This window comes from Amborella trichopoda, chromosome 1, assembly GCF_054954075.1.
Source record: "Amborella trichopoda isolate Santa Cruz 75 chromosome 1, AtrichopodaSantaCruz75HAP2 v2.0, whole genome shotgun sequence".
Classification (NCBI taxonomy): Eukaryota; Viridiplantae; Streptophyta; class Magnoliopsida; order Amborellales; family Amborellaceae; genus Amborella; species Amborella trichopoda.
This window is the reverse complement of record NC_142336.1, coordinates 50,905,138-50,929,252: the sequence shown is the minus strand read 5'-3', so window position 1 is coordinate 50,929,252 and position 24,115 is coordinate 50,905,138. Positions and strand designations below refer to the sequence as shown.

General features: G+C 34.2%; 1 protein-coding gene and 1 long non-coding RNA gene across 47 annotated transcripts; one reads left to right on the top strand and one right to left on the bottom strand.

The window, feature by feature from the left end:
- Positions 1-435: 435 nt before the first annotated feature.
- LOC110008524 (uncharacterized) lies at positions 436-11,775 on the bottom strand. Of its 46 annotated transcripts, none has more exons than XM_088871059.1 (7): positions 11,281-11,772; positions 10,051-10,073; positions 9,232-9,309; positions 7,675-9,027; positions 7,123-7,159; positions 2,207-2,263; positions 1,299-1,840 (listed from the first exon to the last, which is right to left on the bottom strand). In XM_088871059.1, the coding sequence occupies exons 4-7, from the start codon at positions 7,859-7,861 to the stop codon at positions 1,741-1,743; spliced, it is 381 nt and encodes a 126-aa protein (XP_088727185.1). In that variant the 5' UTR covers positions 7,862-9,027; positions 9,232-9,309; positions 10,051-10,073; positions 11,281-11,772; the 3' UTR covers positions 1,299-1,740. The 46 variants fall into 46 exon arrangements, 15 of the variants coding, with proteins under 15 accessions (XP_088727208.1, XP_088727212.1, XP_088727185.1 ...); XM_088871068.1 differs by lacking the exon at positions 9,232-9,309 and having other exon boundaries at positions 7,675-7,832; positions 8,947-9,027; positions 11,281-11,765; XM_088871053.1 differs by having other exon boundaries at positions 9,232-10,073; positions 11,281-11,774.
- A 5,095-nt stretch (positions 11,776-16,870) lies between these two features.
- On the top strand, positions 16,871-19,753 carry LOC105421779 (uncharacterized). Its single transcript, XR_967148.3, has 2 exons — positions 16,871-17,296; positions 19,547-19,753. It is a non-coding gene; the product is annotated as an uncharacterized LOC105421779 (long non-coding RNA).
- Positions 19,754-24,115: the final 4,362 nt, after the last annotated feature.

Below are 24,115 nucleotides of genomic sequence, written 5' to 3'. Positions count from 1 at the left end.
ATTCCATTTCCTTATAATGTTAAATCTAAAAAACTCGATCCCGGCGCTCTAGGGAACGAGATCCTAAAAAACGAGATACATAGAAGAAGAAAAAAAAAACAGTAACTATGTTTTGTACCCACTCCACAACTCAGTGGTACGAGGAAGATACTTGGGGATCTCATTGAGCTACCCCTCTCTATACATTTTTGCATTGTCTCAAGATTTTATTACATTTTGCTTGGGGTAAAGAAGTTTTTGCGTTACGTAAATGGTTCTCTCTCTAAAAACCAGTTGTCTTAACATCACTTCCCTTTCATTATTTTCCCAACTTGGACATGTGCAGATAATTAAGAGAGAGGAAGAAAAGAGAGAAAAAAATACGTCATGCAATATGAGGGGACCACTTTTTTCTCACGACAAGTGCAGGGGTTCATGCTCTTATTTGTTGCTATATTTTCTTTTCTCGATTTGCATACATACCACCTCTGTTTTTGGAGAACAAGTTCGGATGCCCCAAAATACAAATGTGCGGACTACTATGAAAGCCCCTCAATTTCGGTAATTATGGATACATGCGCTATTTCATAATTGTGGTTTTGGATTGCCTGGGCGACTTGCCTGATTCCATATGCTTGTTTGGGCATATTTAGTGGCACTCATTACAAGTAACGTACGAGACATCTCCATTTTTCCCAAGGGATCTTTGGAATTACCATTGTTTAGCTTTCAATTTGCTCTTACTATCAAATAAAATCAATTTGCTCTTACTATCAAATAAAATGTGAATAACCCATCCCTCTTTTTCTTTGAAACCATTGCTTAGCTTTCAATTTGCCTCTTACTATCAAATGAAATGTGAATCCCCCTCTCTTTGAAACAAGAGGGGCTTTCGGTTTTACCCGTGCTTCAAACAATGTAGTCTTCTTTTTTATATACCCACACTATTCCTACATTTTCTCAATATATCCTGATTTATATCGTCAAATCAATACAACTACAAAATGAAATCCCAAATAAAAATCATAATAAGAAACCTACGAATTGAAGGAGTTGACAATAGAATTTTTTTGGATTAAAAAGTTTACACCAATCATGAGAAGGCAGGAAAATTTTAACGTCGCTTAAGGTTATATCGCATGTACGGAAAGGTTTCCCGTCGTCGATCAAAGCCCGTCCTCATCATCATCCTAGGCTATGTTTTAAGGATAAATGATCAAAGGATCAAGATAAGTGATCAAAGGATTAAGATAAGCGATCAAATCCGAAAGAAATTCATATTTGAACTTAAAATGATACAAATTCATATGGGAAGGATCTCAACAATCAAAACAAATTCATTTAGTTATCAACTAGCAAAATGGAAGATGAACGGCCCAAGAACACAACAACATCAACAATCTCAACAAATTCCCTCTCCAGTCGACTCTTACTGGAGTGACATGGATCTTTTCAATCAATTTTTATATTTACATATTTGAAAAACACGAAAAGCAAACCCAATAGAAAAAACTAACAGTTTTATGTGTTAGATTCAACCAACAGTTTTATATGGCAAATTCTTATTACATTGCATCATATTTAGATTCTTATTACATTGCATCACATCTATTTCGGTAGATCCTTCCATTGTGTTGAGTCCCTATCAATCTTGAGTATCCCAAAATCATTGTGTTAAGTCCCTATTGAGTATCCCAAAATCGATTATATAAGGGCAGAATCCAAAATCACTTCAATTTTCGGAATCCAAAATTGCTTCCATCACAATCGTGAGTATCCCAAAATTGCTGGTATAACAGCCGACGGTATTTTGTTTGAAGTGTCTTGAGGCAACCCATTGTTTGAAGTGACTTGAGTCAACCTAACCCAAGTATCATCCACACGCATAATAAATTCAATTTCTATAATACATTCAATTTCTTTCAATCCTAATCGCAGTTTCATGACAATTACATCCAATTTCTTTCAATCCTAATCTAAGTTTCAAGACAATCCCATCCAATTTCTTTCAATCCTAATTGAAGTTTCATAGTTTCATGACAATGACATGTATTTGGTACATCTTCTTAAATTGTGTTAGGCCATTTGTAGTTAGAAGTCTCTTGCGGCAACCCACCCCAACTAACTTCTCAACTGAAGTTGTCATCCCCACTAATAATACATTCTTCGCACATAAGTATGACTACCTGGATAAAAGTTAAACGGCACTTGCAGACTACACACATACCTCGATGTTATACCAATCACTGCATATGTATCGCGCATCCCTTTTCGCATTTGGACTCTAAAATAAAATAAAATAAATGAATAGATAAAGGGATGCATATTCAATATGTATGTAATGCATTTGGACTTTGAAATAAAATAAAATAAAATAAATGAATACATTTTAATGGGCATTATGTATAGGAGTAACTATTGTTACATATGTTTTAATGAGCATGAGCACATAACAGTTGCATGAGCACATAACAGTTGCATGAGCCCATAATAGTTGCTACACTTATATATGGATGCCCAGCTTACCCGATATATCCTTTAGTCGAACTCGATTAGAGGCCTTGGTAAGTATGTCTGCGAATTGATTCTCGGAGTGAACAAATGGAGTGCTCTCATCTTGAGGCTAGAAGAGTTGTGGGTCCAAAAACAAAGCATTTCGGATTCGTTTACAATCCTTAGGAAGGTGTGCACTATTATTATTGATAGTGGCAGCTGAGGCAATATGGTGTTTAAAGAGGTTGCATACAAGTTGAAATTGACTTGCGAGAAACACCCCAATCCAACAAAATAGCATGGTAATGAGACTCCGAGAACTTCTAGTGGCTCTCTAATGTTTTGAGAACCTCATGAGCAGTTTTGAGTCCAAATCTCAAGCTTATACTACTGACCCATTCTTCTCTAAAATCCTTGAGCAGCTTGCATGAGGAGAAAGGGAAGCATTTGTTGTTTTTGTTTTGCAGGATGGTTTTCTCCTCTGAGGAATCCGGCTTAGCATTCACAGGATGTCCTTTGCATCCAAATTAGGGGTGAAATGCATGGTGACAACCTTAGAGGTTCCTTTGGGCAGGATAAGACCACAACCCTTGTGGAATATAAGTACTTTTGGCCCAAACTAAAGAGATATCTCATCCTGTTCGTGGAGACGGTCTCAAAAAACTGGCCTTTACACTCCCTTACCCATCCCTGACCGACCATGGACAGATGTGTGGACTTTTTGGTGGGGCTTCCAGGCACCTCGAGAGAGTTTGACTCTTATCTTTGTGGTGGTAGATAGGTTCTCTAAAATAGCCCACTTCATTCCTTGCGGAAACACTTTAGATGCGACTAAGCAGCTGATCTTTTCTTCAAGGAGGTAGTCCTTGAGGTAGTGTTGCTCAACCACCAAGCAAGGTGCTTGACCAAGTCCCTTTGCCCGAGGAAGCGAGAGCTAGCGATGATTTGAAAGCTTTGGCTGAGCAAATTCAAGACCTCTATCAACAAGTTCTGGAAAGCTTACAAAAGTGCTTACAACAAGTACAAACCCGTGCCAACTTACACCATTGGGAAAATAGTAGGAGACTTGGTAATGGTCTACTTTAGGCATGAGTGTTTCATAAGAGGCCCGAACCATAAGCTTAAATATAAGAAGATTGGCCCTTCTCCAGATGAGGTAAAATGCCTACAAAATTAAGCTCCCCGGAAGATATGAAATTTCTCCCATTTTCAACGTCTCCAACTTAATATGAGTATCATGAGGATGTTGTAGAAGGTGATGCCAGGTGGGAAAAACATTTAGCTAAGCAAAAGGGAACAAGGTGGAGAGGATCTTGGACATCGGCATCATTTCTACCTGCTGCGGGGATTATAGTCAGCATGTGGTACAGTGGAAGGGCAAGCCCAATTTTGAGAGTTTGTGGATTAAAGAGGAATTGATGAAGATTGATCTGGAAGCCCTTGAGGAGTATTTTGTCGGCTCAAACTCATGGACGAGTTTTCTGAGCCCCTAAATATTGATACAGAAAACAAAATAAAGTTTTCCAACATTTTGTGGACTACATTTTCTCTTTTAGTTTTATTTGTAAGGGGGGGAATTTTGGGTAATTTTTCTCTTAAATTCACTTTTCTGGAATTTACTAAAAGCTGGGGGGTTCCAATTAAAATTTGAGCATTGGGAAAAATTACGAGGGTTAGGTCAGAATCTAAATTTAAAATTTGCTTGGGAAGAGGCCCTTTGCATGGGGATAGCGTCCATTAATACTCCTAGGAAAGTTAAGAAAGCTTTGGCTTAGGAGCCAATCCAAGACTATTAGAAAAGGAAGACTTTTACCTTGTTGGAATCAATATTTTTGCTGTAAATTTTCATAAATCAGGAACAAAGTTCCCATTTTGGGTGGTCCTTGAACCCATATAGAAGCCATTGAGCTAGGCTTTGTTGGGTTTAGCTTACTGTCTTTGAATCACAGTCGACATCCCATAAATTTTGCCGATTGTGAATTGTTTCTCTCTCGTTTCTCTCCGTCCTCCATCAGAGGGGCACATGGGAATTGATTTCGAACAAAGTCATGTTGCCACGCCGTACGTAATTTGAATATCTTTTTAGGGAACAAGATTCATAATTATCCAAACTTGGACTGAATCACATCTACATATGATTTCCCCATCTAGATTCACTATAGCCCACATAGGACACAAGGAAATGATTTCTAAGGTGAGTGATGTCTAAAAGATCCCCTAGAAACCTTATAACCCCAAAAATTTTATGCAGTTTTTCCAATTCAAAATAACAGTAATGCATTCCCCAGAAACGTAGCCAAACAGTAGGACAATGGTACCCATACAACAACATTCCATTTTCAGATAATATATTACTCTAGTTTTGTATTACTCTAATAATTTGTTTCCCAGACAATATATTTCCAGGTACACAAACACCAAGGTGCCACCCATTTTCATATCATGTATAAATGTTGAACAATACTAGCATTAACCGTTTCAAGAATATAATTATATAGATCATTGAAAGAATTTATCTCATACAAGATTAATGGAATTTGATTAATCCATGGACATCTAGGATTGGTTGTGCATGGATCTAGCCCCATGGGCCATTGCTAGATAGGCGGTTTCTAGACTAAACCAAAACGAGATCGCATTTATATGGGATAATGGGAACGGGCAGCCTACTTAGTGGGAGCACGAATCGATGTGTAATGGAGTGGGGTTCTTAATACAAGTGGAGTTCTGCGATGGGAGTGCAGATCAATCATGCACAAAACATGATCCTTCCTTGAATGGAGCTCGATCCTTTCCAAATAGGAACGTAGTCACTCTTAGAAGGGGGCACAACTCAACTTCAAATGGGATCCTTTTCCTGTTGTCGATGGGAGCACGATCCTAATGAACATGGCAAAACAATCCCATTTGAATGGAACGCGTACCCGTTAAATAAGGATCTAGATTTCGATGTATTGATAATGCGCTCCTTGTTCATATGATATCTCGATCCACTACTTTTACCCTCGCCGGAACTCGCTCCCCGAGCTCTTGAGCTTTGGGCAGCCCTCAACATGACGCTCCCGCTCTCAGAGCCAAAGCCAGAGCCGTTCCCACTCTCGCTCCCGGTAACTATGGAGCAGATCATAGAGAGAGAGAGAGAGAGACTGAGGGACTGAGAAAGAGAGAGAGACCCAGCGAGAGAGATACCATGAGAAGAGAGAGAGTGGGAGAGGAGGTTTGGATCAGCCCCTTTTACGGATGCCACATAGAGGAATGGACAGAGAGAGAAATTTTCAGGGGAGGGGAATTTTAGGGGGGAGAGGGAGTGAGAAAGAGGGGAGAGAGAGCGGAGGGGTACCCAGAAGTAGGGTGGCTATGGCAGCAACGAGAGGTGAAAGAAGGAGCTGCGGTGAGGGAAGGAGATGGTGAGGGGCTTTTATGCCCGACAAGAAAGTCAACCTTCCCCATTTGGGGCCCTAAACAAGAAAAGCGAAGTTCCTTATATTTTATCACTTCCGCGTGTCAAACACGCCCTAAGGAAAAAGATGCACGTGAACATAAAAGACAGTAATCAACGAATAAAGAACCCAAACCTATTCATTAAAACAAATCGTAAAAAATATTAATGCAAGTAAAACAAATACAATATATAAGGGAGATTAGTACATGAGAAAAAGTTACATTAGGAACAAAGAGATGGAGAAGTCCCTTCCTGATATCTCTTGAGGGGTCTTCTTTGTTCCATTTTAGGAATAGAATTTTATACGCTAAAGAATATTTGATTCAAATTAAGTGTCGATAGATTAAAAAAAAAAAGGGAAGACATGTACACATCTATTTTACGCTACTAAGAAATTTGTCTATGCCTATACTTTTCTCTCAAAGCATAGGTGAAATCCTCCATCTATTCTTGGTATTTGGAAGTTTCTCCCTCCTAGAAAACACTATATAGTATCATGGAAAAACTTTCCATAAGTGAATCTCTCTTATATCTCTTCAATTTGTTGATCTCCATTGATTTTGCTATCTACATATCTTCCTATAAATTAAAGCTGTGTGGGTGAAGTAGACGTGCATCCGGAGTTTCATGCGATGGCCATATACCAATGAAACTGAAAAGGAAGTTCTATAGGACAGCTGAAAGAGTAGCCATGCTTTATGGGACGGAATGTTGCGTGGTAAGGAAACAACATATCCATAGGATGAGTACAGCTTGGATGAGAATGTTGAGATGGATGAGTCGCAAGACACGAAACAATAGAAATTCAAAATGAAATACATCTTAGGGAATTCAAGGGTGTGGGTCCAATAGGCGGTAAAATAAAGGAAAGTAGACTTAGGTGGGCTGGCTATGAACAGTGTGAGCCTGATACAACACCAATTAGAAGGACCAATTTGGTTCAAGTGGAAGGTTTTAAAGGGTAACAGGAATGAGGGTATGGCCCATATATAATCAACCCCAAATAGTTGGGACAAGACTCAAATGACGTGACGATGATGATATCTTCTTACAAATTTATCCTCGAAATCTACATTCTCTATTCTAGTTATAGTTTATGTATGACACTTTTTATAATATAATATTATACAATTGAGTGATGAGACATTATTTTCATGTCAACAAAAATATTGTTAAACACGTACAAATTTAGAGCATGTACATTGTACCTATTTTTCCGATACCGCCAATGCCTGAGTGTAAACCCTGCAAATACAAGTACATAATTAATACGAGTAAACGTAATTTGAACTATAAACACTACAACCTTACATTAAGGTTCTATCATAATATAAGAAGGCTTATAATGTAGAAGTAAGGTGCACCTAAAAATCCCATTGAAAAAGGTTGTTTTGTCACTAGAAAATTCTCCCATTGATCATCTTGACCTCGACATATATGGATATGAAAGAAAAAAACGAATTTCAAACTCTAAAAATAGTGCATATTGTAACACATTATCTAGACCGTCCATTTTCAAGATTTTTGAGTGCTCATAGATCTACTCGATTTGCACCATTTTCGGAGCTTTTAATTTTATTATAGGGTGAAAAATAGAATTTAAGGCATGATTAGAGTTTTGGCACTGAAAATAAATGTTTTAATGAGATTTTGAGGTGCACCTTACAGTGATTGTTTAAGGTTGACACCTTATACAAACCTCAACCATATAAGAAACATATATCATTCTAATAGATATGATCAAGTTGATCCAAATGTACCTAAAAAGAGTAGAGACCAGCCTAACACCATTGGTTTGAAGGATGGAAATGTTGATGAGGGAGGGAGACCTACTATTTTGGGTGCTCTCATGTCTTGGAAGACCTCATTGTCCTCCAACACCATCCATCCATCAAACTTGCTGGTGTTCAGCTCGTATCTGTCGTTATTAATATAGAAACAGTCCATTAGATCATCTGGCAAAAAGAATAATTACAACACACCTTCTCAACTATTGTGCTCCCAATTGCAATGTGGTCCAATTGCAAGTAAATAAAGAAAGGGAAAAATAATAAGCATATTAAAACAAAACAAGAGCAAGGAAAAAAAATACCAAAGTTTAGTAATAAAGTAAGTCATGTTGTTAAGCAAAAATAAAAATAAAGACCTTTCCTTCATATCCCTCACCAACACAACCAACCTATCTAAGGAAATAAAACCACAATAAAAAGCAACATTTGAACATTCAAACAAACACAAGCCAATTTTACGTTGTAAGTAACTATAAATATGGATTACAGCAACATAGTTAAAAGACACTGACCGCACCCACCCCTACATAAGTTAAACATCCGTTAATCTCATATTAACCGATTTATCAGTAAAGTTACTGATAAACAGTAGTAAAATGAAAATATCAATAAATTTACTAATGTCTTCCGATCAGCATAGTTACATATAATATCATTATTTTTTGACAGTATCAATAAAAATTACTGATAAAATTACCAACAACATTTTTTGATAGTCAATCTCTGATCAAATTCTTGATATTTACTGATAAAATACCAATAAATATAGGGTTGAGAATTTTCAAGGCCGGATCCGAATCCACCCAAATCTGAATCTGAATCCAAAAAGTATATATCGGATTTGGATCTGGGTTTGGATCCTATCGGATCCAGAATGTTTGGATTTGGATCCAGATCCAAAAGTATCTATAGGATCCGGATCCGAATCTAGATTCGGTCACTTCCAAAATCAGCACCCCTTCTCTCTCTCTAGTTCCACAAACAACACCCCTTCTCTCTCTCTCTAAAGCAAATAGTTTGTCTACTCTCACAACGGCTCCCACTTCTCTTCAAAAAATGCCATGTCTCTCTCTAACTACATTATGGACTCCCTAGTCAGAAAAAAGGTGATATGACTTAAATAAAAATGGGAGGCCCTCATTATATGAAGTGTTGAGACCTGTACATCCATAGAATTACATCATTCTCAAATAAGAGAAACCCCATATCCTTGCATCAATTTCAGAGACCACGTATTCTTACATCAATTTCATAACAAGAGACTCCATACATCTAATTCAAAATAAAGTCCGTAAAGGCTCAAGCACTTCCACCAACAATAGGCTGCACATTAAGAATTCAACAAATAAATATCAAGTATATCAATTACAAATAAAGTAAAGAGTCCTGGCAATTTATGAGATGATCTTTTACATGCATGATGTAATATAAACTATTGGTGATAAACAACAGAGTACATTGAAAAACAGAAACCATGAGTTAGGTTGTATTCTGGTCAACAGAAACAGCCAATCAGCTTAATCAGACCTTCAGAATCACTATGATAATAATTCATGTGAGCAGCATGAAGAGCCATCACATGTCCTGACTATCCACTCCATTAATCTGAATAAAAAGAAGATTATGTACTAGTGCCATAAAAAATATAACAGACACACCAGATCCAAATCCAATAGATACTTTTGGTAATGTGATGTAAACAACAAAAAGTAATAACATGGAATTGCTCAAGAAGTTTACCCATGTCCCTCAAGATGCCAACGATTCTAGGTTCCGGTGTTCAACACACATAAAACTTACAAGCACATGGTCATGAAGATTCGAACAGCACAAGACTCAAATCTAGCATATTAAAATGTATCACAACTTTTGAGAAAATTTGTTTTGGACTTTGTGCTCAACTAGTGACACATCACCACCCATGCGATTTCACATCCAAAGGTTAGCAATGATTGAGACCTTTTTGTATCAAAAGTAAATTGTCCCATCATAAATATTTCCAATTTGAACTATAAATACTACAACCTGATATTAGGGTTCTATTTCACGATATAAGAAACATATATTAGTCTAAGAGAAATGATCAAGTAGATCCAAATGTACCTATATAGGGTAGAGACCAGCCTAACACCATTGATTTGAAGGATGGACAAGGTTGGAGAGAGAGGGAGACCTACTACTCTGGGTCCTTTCATGTCTTGGATGACCTTACTGTCTCTCCAACACCATCCATCCATAAAACTTGATGGTGTTCAGCTGGTGTCTATCATTATTGAAATAAAAACAGTTCTACAAATCATTTGTCCAACATTAGATCATTTGGCAAAAGGAATAATTACAACAGACCTTTTCAACTCTCGTGCTCCCAACTGCAATGCGACAAAGGGAAAAATAATAACTACATCGAAAGAAAAGAAGCGCAAGGAAAAAAAACAAGTTTACTAATAAGGTAAGCCATGTTGCTAAGGGAAAAAAAATTCCTTCATATATTTCACCAACACAACCGACCTATCTAAGGAAATAAAACCACAACAAAAGCCAAATTTTGAAAATTAAACAAATACAAGCCAATTTTACGCCGTAAGTAACTAAATATAGATTACATAAACACACAAGATAGTTAAAGGACACTGACCAGCACCTCCCCCGATATAAGTAAAATATCCGTTAATCTCATATTAACCGATTTTATCGATAAAGTAACTAAAGTTACTGAAAAACAGCAGTAAAATGATAATATCAGTAAATTTACTAATATTTTCGGATAAAGTATTAGCAAAAATAGCACATTACAGATACTATCATTTTTTTTTTTAACAATATCACTAAAAGTAATGAAAAAATTACTAATAATTTTTTTTGATAATGCCAGTTACTCATCAAATTTACTGATATTTACTGATAATATCCTAAAATTTACTGATAAATACCAATAAATCACAGCATTACTCATAAAAATTAGTAGGTAATATAATTACTGATTAATATCAATTACTTATAAAAATCAATTATTTTTAGAGAATAATATACTGATTAACTGTATATTAATGATAAATATCACTTTTACTATGCATATTAGTAAATAGCATTACTACTGATAAAGAACAGTATGCATATTAGTAAATAGCATTATTACTGATAAGAACAGTAAATGGGAACAAATTTCCATATTGACCATTAAATATTAATAAATTCACTAAAATTCTTGCTATAATAAATATCATATTTATTATTTTTCTAAGAAATATCGGCCAGCCAAATTCATTTTTTCCGCTCTAGGTATTAGTAGAAGGCAGGAAAACCAGAGTACTGAATCACAAAGCAACAAAACCAGCTGTATAACATTATCATCACATTACATGATATTGCTAAAAAAAATAGTAAAATATCAAAAAAAAAATCTGCTGAAAATCCAGTAAATGCCATAGTTACTGATAAATATCAGTAAATATCATATTTACAGATAAATATCACCAAATATCAAGTCTACCTCTCCACCAAATCGATAACACTAACAACAACGAAATGAAAGGGGAAAAAAAGAAAGAGAGAAAGTGAGAAACGAAAAAAACATACCTGGAAATGAAGTCCAGGCTCGAAGTGAGAGGGCGCATTGATGGGGTTTAGGGCTTTAAGAGAGTAAGAAAGAATAGCTTGTGACAAATATGGGGGCTAGGGTTTGAAAAGAGAGAGAAATCACAGATAAAAGAAAGAGGGGTTACAGAGGAGAGAGATAGGGGAGCAGGGGCATCGGTATGGAGAGAGAGAGAGAGCACGGGCCACAGATATGACAGGGTTTTCCTAATGCTCAAAAAGAGAGAGAGAGAGAGAGAGACAGAGAGATAACGGGGTCTTCTTGTAAGGTCTCTCATCTTCTTTCTCTTTCTTTCTCTACTGTATGAAAGTCAGTATGTAGCTCTCCCTCTATCTTCAAAGCATCTGCAACAATCGCATGACCCTTCACCACAAATGCCTGCCGTACGAAGAATATTATTGCCCAAAGAATCATAATGCCTCTGGTCCGGGCGGGAACAACTTTTTACCGAAAAGAAAGATTCGAGTAAAACTGGGACGGCCTAGGGCTAATAGACCCTTTGGGATTCGGGCTTGGTGCCTTAACGGGCCTCAAAGGGCGGGTCGGGCTTCGTAACCGGTGGGGCAGGCTTCTTACCTTAGTTTTTAGGCCTTAACTAGCTGGGCCATACGAGCATGTCTTCCCAGGCTTTATTAGGCGCCGGGCAGCCCTGCCCATTGGAAAAGTGTATCCCCCTCTCTATTTGTAAAAAAATTGGACTCATACCCTACCTATCCATTTTTTTTTTACGATCACCCGTTATTAGATTTCAAACCATCTAACTTGTCGTTTAATAACTTAATATACTAGAAGTTTTTATTGTATACTATCTTTAATTCACTCAAACTAATAGGGTTCAAACTATCTTATTTTTAATGCACTCAAACTAATAGGGCTCAAACTATCTTATCTTTAATACACACCGAAATAGTGTTGAGGTCCAGATATGACTTAACTTGTTAAGTCCAAATGTTGAACTCATACCCACGCCGCCAGGCAAGTATACCGAGCATTTTATGAGTTAGGCCATGGGTCCATTGCCACCCCTAGCCTAACTGTTAGACTGCCACGTATGTTCTACGCGTCAGCCTTCTCCTAAAACTAAAATTCATATTCAGTATTTGGGAATGGCAATCAGACAATATTTCCCTTCTAAAACTGTAATTCCATGATAAGGATAGTAAAATATATTTGTCGAATGCACTCTCTATCTAATATGTCTTTTCTTAAATAAGACTTTGAGAAATGATCCGAAGATGAGAAGCACTAGTTTTTCCACTTTAACAAATAAATTTAGAAGTAATACGATGGAGATAACACTTCCTCCATAAATATAGTGACAGTGAAAGTGATAAAACTATTATATTTGTTTCAATAAACAACTATAAAATAGGAAAATGAGTTAAATATTTTTTTAGTGAACAGAACAATTTATGATAAATGACAATAACCCACCTATTACCTGAGTAGACAACAAAATATCCTAAGTCATTGATAAAAATGATCAGGAATGTGACACAGGGAGTGCAGTCAAATATAATGAGATGACGCTAATAGAAATCGCCTTTTTATAATACCAGCAAATGCTCATGCATTGCGCAATGCTTCTTTTAGGATAATAAATGAAAAATGTCTTTAATATTTATTTAAAAATAAATATTTTTTTTTATTCCATTGTTAATTCATTAAATATTATGTTTATAGTTGATTAATCACATTTCAAACAATTTTCATTTTTTTATAAGCTAAATACCATTGTGAATTTTATTTTTTTTAGTTTTCCTATTTTTGATTGGTCGTAGCCCATATATAGCATTAGTTACATAATTATATATCGGAAAAGATCACGGGTTGACGGAATAGTGTAATCCCATCGGCCCATACTGCATGTGGGCCAATCTCACGGACATGATAGCATCTCGTATTTACAGTTTAATTTTTCATATATATATATATATATATATATAGGAAAAAAAATCTAAACTTCACAGCCCTTCAAATTACAAATGTTAAAGATAGAGAGAGTTGTGAAATGTAGATTTATTAATTTTATAGTCTATTTTTTAAAAAAAGTTACTTTTGTGAGGCAATTTTGTAAATATTACTATAAGACAAATGGTACTTTTGTCATCTCCATAAAGGGTAAAGTTTAAATTTTAACTCAAAGATAACGGCACTCTACAAACAAAGTTTTAGGACACTAACTTCCAAAATACCATCGTATTTTTTTAAAAAATTAAAATTTGACGTTGTTTAATAGTAAAATTACCTATTTAAATAATTTTTTAATAAAAAAATAATTATTATTTTGATAAATACACATATCACAACTCCTTCTAACTTGAACTTTGGTATTTTGAGGGGTTGTTAAGTCTTGATAAACCCATATATATATATATATATATATATATATATATATATATATATATATATATATATATATATATATATATATATATATATATATATATATATATATATAAGTTAACATAGAGCTAAGACTCTAAACAATCAAATTAGCGCCTACCTCAAAATTTTCACTATAAGATATTGTTTTGATGCCCAAATATCCTCAAAATGATCATCTCGACATCAAGATGCGTGGACGTGAGAAATAAATAAGTTTCAAGTTTTGGAAATAATGTATTTTGTAACGTATTTTTTATCCGCCGATTTTCAAGATTTTCAAGTTTTCATAGATCTCTCAATCTACACTATTTTTTAAGCTTTAAACTTTATAAATAAATATGAAAATATATATTAAGGCTATCAAAAATATTTTTAATATTCAAATCACATTTCTTGACACTATTTGAAGGTAGGCTCTAATTTGATTGCTTAGAGCCTAGGTTCTATGCAAACCGCACCCGTGTAGATATATATATATATATATATATATATATATATATATATATATATATATATATGAAAAACTCTTGCCAATGCCTATAGGCAAAAATGAATAGTGATTTCGTCTACCCTCATCACCATCCAAACTTCATCACACGATTACAATTATCCAGTAGTATTTCATTTTTTATTTTTCTTTTTTCTTATACAAATTCAAATTATTTGAAATTTTGAGCGTGTATACATTTTAGTGAGGCGCACCTAGTAAAAATATAAAAAAACAATTCCCATAACATAAATTGACCAAAATACCCCCAAAATTTTACAAGGGTAGTTTGGTTATTCTATATTTCTCAATTTATTTTTTTTCAATTTTTTATTAGGTGCATCTCACTAAGATGTACACACGCTCCAAATTTTAGATCATTCCAATTAGTAAAAACAAAATAAAATTTGAAATACTACCGGACACTTGGAATCGTGCGATGAAGTTTGGATGGTGATGAGGGTAAGCGAAATCACTGTTTATTTTCTCCTATAGGCGTTTTGTAGTATCTTCCTGTATATATATATATATATATATATATATATATATATATATATATATATATATTCTCTAAAGTTCACAACCTTTCAAATTACAAAGGTTAATGATATAATGAGTTATGAATGGTAGAATTACTAGCTTTGTGGTTTATTTTTTTTTTAAGTTACCTTTTGTGATATATTCCTCATTAAGTAAAAATAATTTTGTAAATATCACTACAAGACAATTAATATTTTTGTCATCTCCATAGGGGGTAAAGTTTATATTTTTACTAAATGACAAGGGTATTCCACAAATAAAGTTTCATGATACTAACTTCAAAAATGTCATATTTTGGTAAAAAATTTAAAATTTTCCTCGCTTAATTATTAGGTTACATGTTAAAATAATTTTTTAAACAAAAAGTAATGATATTTTATTTATAAATACCATTTGGCAATTTTTTGGAGGAATACTCAGCCGCCGCCTAAGAGTGACTTCAGGAGAAAGACTAAGCAAGTCAATGTGAAGACCCTTAAGATTTTATCAGGCGATGTGAGGAAGAATCAACGCCCAACATGCTCGTACTACAGGATAAGCAACCACTATGCAAATGAGTACTACAAGAAGATGATAGCATGTTTCAGATGTGGAAAGCCTGACCACCCGATCAAATATTGCCCTATGATGAAGCTAGATAACAGACCAAAGACTCAGGGTCGGGTACTCGCACTCATGAAGTAGGAGGCTAAGTCTTCTACCTCAGTGATCCGATGTATACTATTTGTTTATGGTAGAGAGGCTAAGATTCTGATAGACCCTAATTCTTCTTATTATTTTGTTGCACTTTATTTTGCACGTCATCTAAATGTTGAACTTTCACCTCTTGATTATACTTTAGAAGTGTTCATGCTTATGGGGAACTCCTTGGTAACTGTTATAGTGTACATGCAGTGTAGGGTATTGCTTGAGTGGTGTGTCCTGCCTATAGACTCGATACTCTTAGATATCCAGGACTATGATGTTATTTTAGGCATGAACTAATTGTTCACACACCATGCCACTATTTACTGTTTTGATAAGAATGTAATCTTTAAACCCCCTACCCAATCTGCGCTGCACTTTTTTTGTATCAATGATGCTTCCCCTATATACTTTATTTTAGCTCTTCAGGCTTATCGTCTTCTAGCTAGAAGATGCGTTGGGTACTCAGTCTATCTAGTAGAAAATTGGGACGTGCAGTAAAAGTTGGAGGAGATCCCAGTAGTGAGGGAGTACCCAAAGGTTTTTCCCAAGGAGTTGTCCTATTTGCCCTTAGTAAGGGATATAGAGTTTGAGATATACTTGGTCCCTATCACTGCTCCCATATATAACGCCTCATAGCGGATGACCTTAGCAGAATTGAAGGATCTGAAAGTGCAATTGTAGGACCTTTTAGAGAAGGGGTTCATTCAACCCAGTGTGCCAACTTGGGGTGCATCGGTCATTTTTGTGAAAAGAATGATGGGTCTATGAGGCTTTGCATTGATTATAGGCAGTTGAATCAAATAACGGTAAAATTTATGGTTCGGGTCATAAGTATATTGCCATTGTCCGCCAACTATCGACATATGGTAAAACCCGAGAACATGTGTGTCTATATTTTTTATAGCATATAGCCAAGGTCGCACCCTTGTGTACATATGAGTTTATATAAGGCATAGGTTTTATGAAAAGAAAATAAAACATTACCTCAAATCTCGCTCAGAAAGCAATTTTGGTAAAGGAAATCTACATGATAGTTCTAAAATTAAATTTCAACACCAATAATAAAATTTGAAATTAAAAAAATATTAATGATTTTATCGATCTGTCAACACTTATTTTCAAGGTGAAATAGACAGTCTAGATAATTTGTTACAACATACACTAATTTTAGATATGGAAATCCGATTTATTTTCCACAACCATAATATTAAAGTCAAGATGTAAAGATTTACTTTTTTATTTCATTTTAGATAGTTATTAGGTAAGGTCAATTGAGCTGCAGCCCCATGAAACCATTTTTCTTTTTTTATTTTTTTCATTGCAAGGCAATTCGGGATATGAGTGTCATTTGTCTTTATGTCAGGGCACTCTCGTCAGGGACATTCATGCTGACGTGGCGTCAAGCAACCGTGGAAAAGGTGTTCTGTGATCATCAAGACTATAAAACAACCACAATCACAAGCATCACTACTGTCCGTCAAATTATCGAACAGTAGTAAACACTTATATCGTTCATTTCAAGGTCATGTGGATCATAGGATACCTACCCCTCCGAAAACAAGTGGGGTGGGCGGTCAGAGTCGATGGCTCTAACCAGAGGCTCGAATATTTAGAGAGAGAGAACAGCTCGAGTTTCAGAGAGAAAATTAGGGTTTCTTGGTTGTTGAGTTTGTGCAAAGCTAGGCTTTTCTAGAGGATACACAAAATCTAGGGTTTGAGAGAGTGGAGAACGCTGCGTTTAAGTGATCGAAACAGAGAGGAAAAGCTAGGGTTTTAGAGAACGAGAAGATGTTGGAGCTCTTTCTTCTTGGTTGTACTGGTGTGGTGGTTTTCCTCCATGGAGCTAATTTCTTCTTCCATTTTCTCGCTCAACATGTTGCTGTTCGATCACTGAGGTAATTATTCCTTTCGTCTTGTACTTTTCTGCTTAATCTTGCTTGGTTTGATTGTTTGGTAAAGATATAGCGCAAACATTTTCTTTGAATTTGTTTTTGTGGTTTTCTGTGGATCTCTGGTGATTATCCTGTTTTTTTGTTTTTTTTTAATTTCATCATCTCTAATGCGCATATATCGTCTCTGTTTGTTGTTTACTATGTAATCTATTTAATCTATTCCTTTGGATTTAATTCCCAATATTGTTACTCAATGGGGGAATATTATGGTTCAATTATTTGGTTTTTAGATTAACTCACTCTGTGTTTGGCAATTGGTGTGGCGATTTTGCGATTCAATGCTGTTTATGATGTTCATGTGTCTCTCCACCCAATTTTCTTCTACTTTTTTATTTTTTTGGGGCTTTATGACTTTTCCTTATCAGTCTTGAGCAAGAGCATGTGAAATGCTGTTGATTGCTTCTCTTCCAATGCTTTAATTGATCAGACCGTTTCCCCCTAAAAGTTTTTCTGAATTTACTGGTGAACACATTCACATATATTGGAGATTTGGTGTATTTTGTCTACTCTGTTTTGGATTTTGGATAGGTGGCCACATGAAACCTGTTTAGCCTTCGATTTTATTCTCAATTTCTTGTTATTGAGATTCCCAAAACTGTCATGTGCACTTAGGGATTACCTTCTCATCATTCTTCTCTTTATTGTTATTATAAATTCACTTGATTTTTTTTCCTTATTTTTCGCAATTCAGTGAAGATATCCATTTCATTTTGTTATTTGGAGAACGGTTTTCCCCTTGTTTATCTTTATCTGTATGCATTTCGTCATCCACTCAGTTTTGTTTCCACTTTTCACACTTGTTCATGTGGTTCTTTTTTTCCCCACCTTTTTTTTTTCCCCGGGTGGAAGGTAGTAATGCATGGCTAAACTGATATAACCTTGTATTAAAGTGGTGAAAGTGGTGGGGTGAAGCATAATTATCAAGTTTCAAGATGGATAAGCTGGTCTAGTCCAAAACAAAAACTCGATAGGAAACCAATAAAAAACAATGTTGTGAACTGTCTACCCAAATAGCCTTGGTAGAAAACCAGTCAAAACAAATGGTGGGCCTGTTTTGTCTACCCAAATAGCCTGTTTTACGGATGAAGTTTCTAGAAAGCTTAGGCTTTATGAAAACAAAATAAAGCTTCGCCTTATATCATTATCTGGAAAGCACTTTCGGCAACAGAAATCTGCATGATTGCTTTAAAATTAATTTCCAACATGGACGATAAAATTTGAATCTCAAAAAGTGATACAGATCTTGCAGATCTTTGTATACTTATTTTTAGGGCAAAATGAATGGTTTAGATAATTTGTTACAATATACACTATTTTTAAAGCTTGAAATCTTTTTGTTTTTTTTTTTCACAACCATGGTATTCAGGCCAAGATGGTCGAAGTAAAGGATTTCCAATACTTGAATTGCAATTTTTGATGAGTTATGAAGGGAGGCTTTACCTATTTTGATGGAGCTGCAGCCCTATCAAACCTTTTTCCTTTGGGTGAGGTTTGTACAAGGTGTCAAACTTATTCTATTGAAATAAGATGCACCTCAAAACTATACCGAAAATACAGTTTCGGTGCCGCAATAATATGAAAATCTATCGTTGTCCCGAGTTATGAAACTTAAAATTCCATGAATGGGTGATGATCAAGCACATCTACAACAACAGGAAAATCTTGAAAAAGGATGCGTTAGAAGATGAACTATTTCTAAGACTAGAAATTCCGTTCTTTTTTTTCATGTATACGAATCTCCAGGTTGAGATAATCGATTTGAGCATTTTCCAACGCAGAACAACCTTCTCTAGCTGATTGTTTGGGTGTACCTTTCTAATATGACACCTTATATAAATTTTTTCCTTTTCCCTTTACCCAAATACCCTGCTTTAAGTTTTCAAATCAACTTAAAAGAAAGAACAAAAATGAAAAAAATAAAAACCCCTCCCTCTCTCTCTCTATCTCAATGCACACGTGCATAAGCACGTATTTGGTAGCCTCTTGATCAGCAGTGAAGCTATCTATATCTATTCTTTGATTTTTGTTTGTCTTGACATTGGCTTTATTAGTACCCTCTCTATTACTTATTATTATTATTATTATTATTATTATTATTATTATTATTATTATTATTATTATTGTTATTGTTGGTATTATTATTATTATTATTATGTATTATTTGACGATGCGATATTTTTCCTTGTGAAACAGTTTTCTTGGATTTGGTGGATGGTAGAAGAAATGAAGTTGGGTTGTAGGCTCATGCGCCACCCCTATTTATTGCTACATGCCTCAGCACAAATGTAAATATTGCTTGCTTCTCTACGTAATAAAACACCCTTTACAAAAGCAGGGAAGTGAGAGGGTTTCGGTTTAATACGAGATGCATTTTGAGAAATAAAGATTGTTTTTTGCTCATTTTGCTTTGGTTCGACACTTAATATTCTTTGTTTTGGCATATCACTATGAGAGCCAGATAATTTTTCTTTTATTGCCCGAGGTTTTGTTTGAAACTTTGAATGGAGGGGGATTTTTCTTTCGAAAAAGTTTATATAAGGTTTCGAACTTAAAATGTAGAATTAAGTTGCACCTAAAAAATCCAAGGTGGTTTAAATGTTGGAAAACTCTCTAATTGATATTTTGACATCAAAATGTATGGATATAAAAAAGAAAACAGATTTTGAATCTCAAAACCGTTGCATTTGGAAACAAATTATCTGGGCCTTTTTTTTTCAATAGTTTTAGGTATTTATGGATCTGTTTGATTTAAACTATTTTTGGAGTTTAAAATGTTATAATTAGAGATAAAGATAGATTTGAAGTCATTCTAAGAACTTTTGGCACCAAAATTATATCTTATGATGAAATTTGGAGGTGTGGATTGTTTAAGGTTGCGCCTTTTTTTTTTTTTTTTCCTTTGTAGAAAGTTTATATAGAGCTGAGGCTCTAAACAATCAAATTAGAACCCACCTCAAAAAATTTACTAGAAGAGGTTGTTTTGATGCCCACCTCAAAAAATTTACTAGAAGAGGTTGTTTTGATGCCCACCTCAAAAAATTTACTAGAAAAGGTTGTTTTTATGTCCAAATATCTGCAAATTGATAATCTTGACATCAAGATGCATGAGAAGAAATGGATTTCAAGTTTTTGAACTTTCAATTTTCAAGAATTTTTAGTTTTTATAGATATGTTGGATCTGCACTATTTATGAAGTTTTAAATTTTATAATTAAAAATAAAAATATATTTTAAGGCTATCACAAAGATTTTCAATATTGAAACCACATTTCTCAAACATTATTTGAAGGTGTGCTTTCCTTTGATTGTTTAGGTTTTTTTATCTTTGATTGCGTTTTCTTTGGATAGAGAATGAGGGTTTCATGGGCATTGAGATCTAGCCCATGGATTGGTTTTTTTTGAAATCGTTTTGTGCAAGAGAATGTGTTTGAGTTCGTGTTTATCGAAGGTATGAAGCCGCTTTCCCACTAAGGCTTCTGGCAAACCCAGTCAATTCAGAGGGCCCAATGGGCTTTCTCATTCCTGCTGCTAGTCGAATTCTATGAGCGCCGCTTAAAAAGCCCAACAGTTTCACCGGCAATAATAAATGATCGAATACAAACGGGAGATTGATCAAAATAGACCTTGCATTTTAACTATGGAAGAAGGTTACATAAAGTTGCAGCCTTAAAATGTAGAATTAAATATGCATCTAAAAAATCCATCATAAAAGGTTGTTTGGACGTTGGAAAACCTTCTGATTGATTATCTAGACATTGAGATGTATGAATATGAAAAGAAAACAAAATATCGACATTAAAAAGTTTTTATATTAAAATTACATTTATGGTAAAATTTAAAGGTGCGTTATAATTGGATTGTTTAAGATTGCAACCCTTATGTAAACTACACCCATTAACTATTACACATTTTACTCTTTTTCCACTACTTCAAGTCAAAATTAAATGTATTTTGATATTAGCTCAAAACATATATGGAATAAGAGCATTCCTTTGAGATTGTTTGGAAACAAGGGCAGGTTAGTTGGTGTTTCTAAGAAATCCAAAGGTGAGAAGCCGATTTGCATTTAAACGTTTTGTGGGGCCCAAGCGGAGTTGCTGAGCTCTCTCGTGCCGCCCCTACGGCCCGACTTTTCCAATAGTGCTTAATGCCAAGCTAGCAAAGGGAATGTGCTCCGCACGTGTCTTGAGTATAGCATGTAGATAGTTTTTTTTATGCTTAAAAAATTATCAGATGCAGTGAGTTTTACTATAGGTATAATATATTGTTTTCAGTTAATATTTATATCATTTTCAAATTAATGTTCTTACTTATTTCCTCTAAGCAAAACGAAAGCTACGAAATTTGAAACGCTTCAAGGCTAGAAAGTAGGCCATCCAACTCATCTATTTCATTTGAAAGTTTGTTAAAGATGAGAATTGTTGTTCTTCAGAGTTATAAGTTTATCCCGAGGGTCTAAATAAACAAAGGAAAAAGTTTATATAAGGATGCAACCTTGTAATGTAGAACTAGAACTACGAATGCACCTTAAAAATCTATCGGAAAAGGTAGTTTTAATGTTAAAAAACCTTTTGATTGATCATCTTGACATCAAGATGTATGATCATGAAAATTAAAAAGATTTTAAGTCTCATAAATAGTGCATTTTACAACATATTATCTACGCCGTCCATTTTCAAGATTTATATATATATATATATATATATATATATATATACACTTGATTTTAACCATTTTTTAAGTTTAAAATTTTATAATTAGATATAAAAGCATATTTTGAGATAATCATAAGAACATTTTACATCAAAATTATATACCACAATAAATTTGAAGGTGCACCGTACCTCTACAGCTACGGATGCATCCGTATGCCAAGTGCACCTATAAACAAAATGCAAGCACATGGACTTACACTTACTCTTTTGGTCAAGAAATGTAGTTTCAATATTGGAAATCTTTGTGATTGTCTTAAAATATATTTTTATCTTTATTTATAAAGTTTAAAGCTTCAAAAATATGGTCGATCAACATATCTATGAAAACTTGAAGATTGACGGTCCAAAAATATGTTACAAAATACACTATTTCCAAAACTTGAAATCCATTTTTTTCTCATGTCCATGTATGTATATATCAATGTCGAGATGGTCAATTTGAGTATATTTGAGCATCAAAACAACATCTTCTAGTGAAATTTTAGATGTAGGCTCAAATTTGATTGCTTGAAGCCTCGATTCCATATAAACTTTTCCTTTTAAAATATAGACAATATATTTAAGATTACAGTACTATCCTTTAGGTCAAAGCCTAGAGTCAAAGGGATTGGTTACTTTTTTAACTATTAAAAAAATAATTGTGAAAATCAACATATGTATTTAATTTTGGGAGATCATCCATTACACTCCCAAATTAACTGATATAAACTATAATTCCCAATGAATTGATATAAACCCTAACTATCGAATGAAATCATCAGCAACTTTTTCAAACAAAACTGATATTTTGCCAATTCCCTCAAATAAATCAGCAACTTTTTCAAACAAAACTGATATTTTGCTAATTCCCTCAAATAAATTATAATTCAGAATAAGGACATCGTAATACAATTACTGATAACCCACATGCATAGATTATAGCTTACTTGTTCCAAGAAACCCTAATTTCCATAAATAAACATAGCCAGATTATGAGAAAATTGTAACTCCAACGTGTAGGGTTCTTGTGAACCCTTAGCTTGCGAATCTGGGAATCGCAAATACCGGGATCCCACTCAATATCGTGTACATGATTGACTAAATGCGAAGTAGATAAATATAACTATAAATCAACTGCGACAAATAAAGCAAACATAAAAAAATACCACAACAACACACGATTTACGTGATTCACGCCTTAGGGATACATCCACAGCCTCGGCAATTAGAAACCCACTATCACCAATGAAGATTACAGTTTTGGGTTACAAGATTACAGTTTTGGGTTACAATAGATTATACCTATATTTAAACATCAGTAAAATACCATCACCGATCTTCCCTTCTAAGCCCACTCTCCCGACCAAACAACATTGTCGATCAACATCATAAAAGGCCATGTCTCTCTCCATATTGGAGATCATTTCCCATAACCCCTTAAATGATATGTATTATGTCATCCTTAACTCTTTTATAAAGATATCACTTTCTTGCTTCTCAAAAAATTCAATTTTTTATTTCCCATAATACCCTAATCTTTAGAAGAAAATATGGGTATGGTGATTAAGCTACCACCAAACCCAACACAATGAAGTCATTAAATAAAGGCACGGCATATATATATATATATATATATATATATATATATATATATATATATATATATATATATATATATATATATATATATATATATATATATATATATATATATATATATATATATATATATATATATATATATATATATATATATATATATATATATATATATATATATATATATATATATAAACAATAAACTACTAATCTGAGATAAACTGGAAGACATGGTTTCTATATGGCCAGCCTGCATATTGTAGAAATGCGGGCTTCGCAATAGATATATCTTTTAAATATAAATTGATCCTAATTTTTAGAGAATATATAATCTTTAACATGGAGATCATGAATATATATAAAAAATAAAAACTAGAAATAATAATTATATTAAAAAAATATTTGGATCGTTAGTTACACTTGTTTTTAGATGAATTATGTATAAAGATAGATGCTTTATACCTCTAGAC

Coding starts and splice junctions, on each gene's coding strand:
- LOC110008524 (XM_020676422.2), bottom strand. CDS start 11,318: ATGCGCCCTCTCACTTCGAGCCTGGACTTCATTTCCAG. Junction 7,833..11,280: donor AGCCTGGACTTCATTTCCAG/GTATGTTTTTTT, acceptor TAATAACGACAG/ATACGAGCTGAACACCAGCA. Junction 1,841..2,206: donor GTGATTGGTATAACATCGAG/GTATGTGTGTAG, acceptor TACTTGGGTTAG/GTTGACTCAAGTCACTTCAA.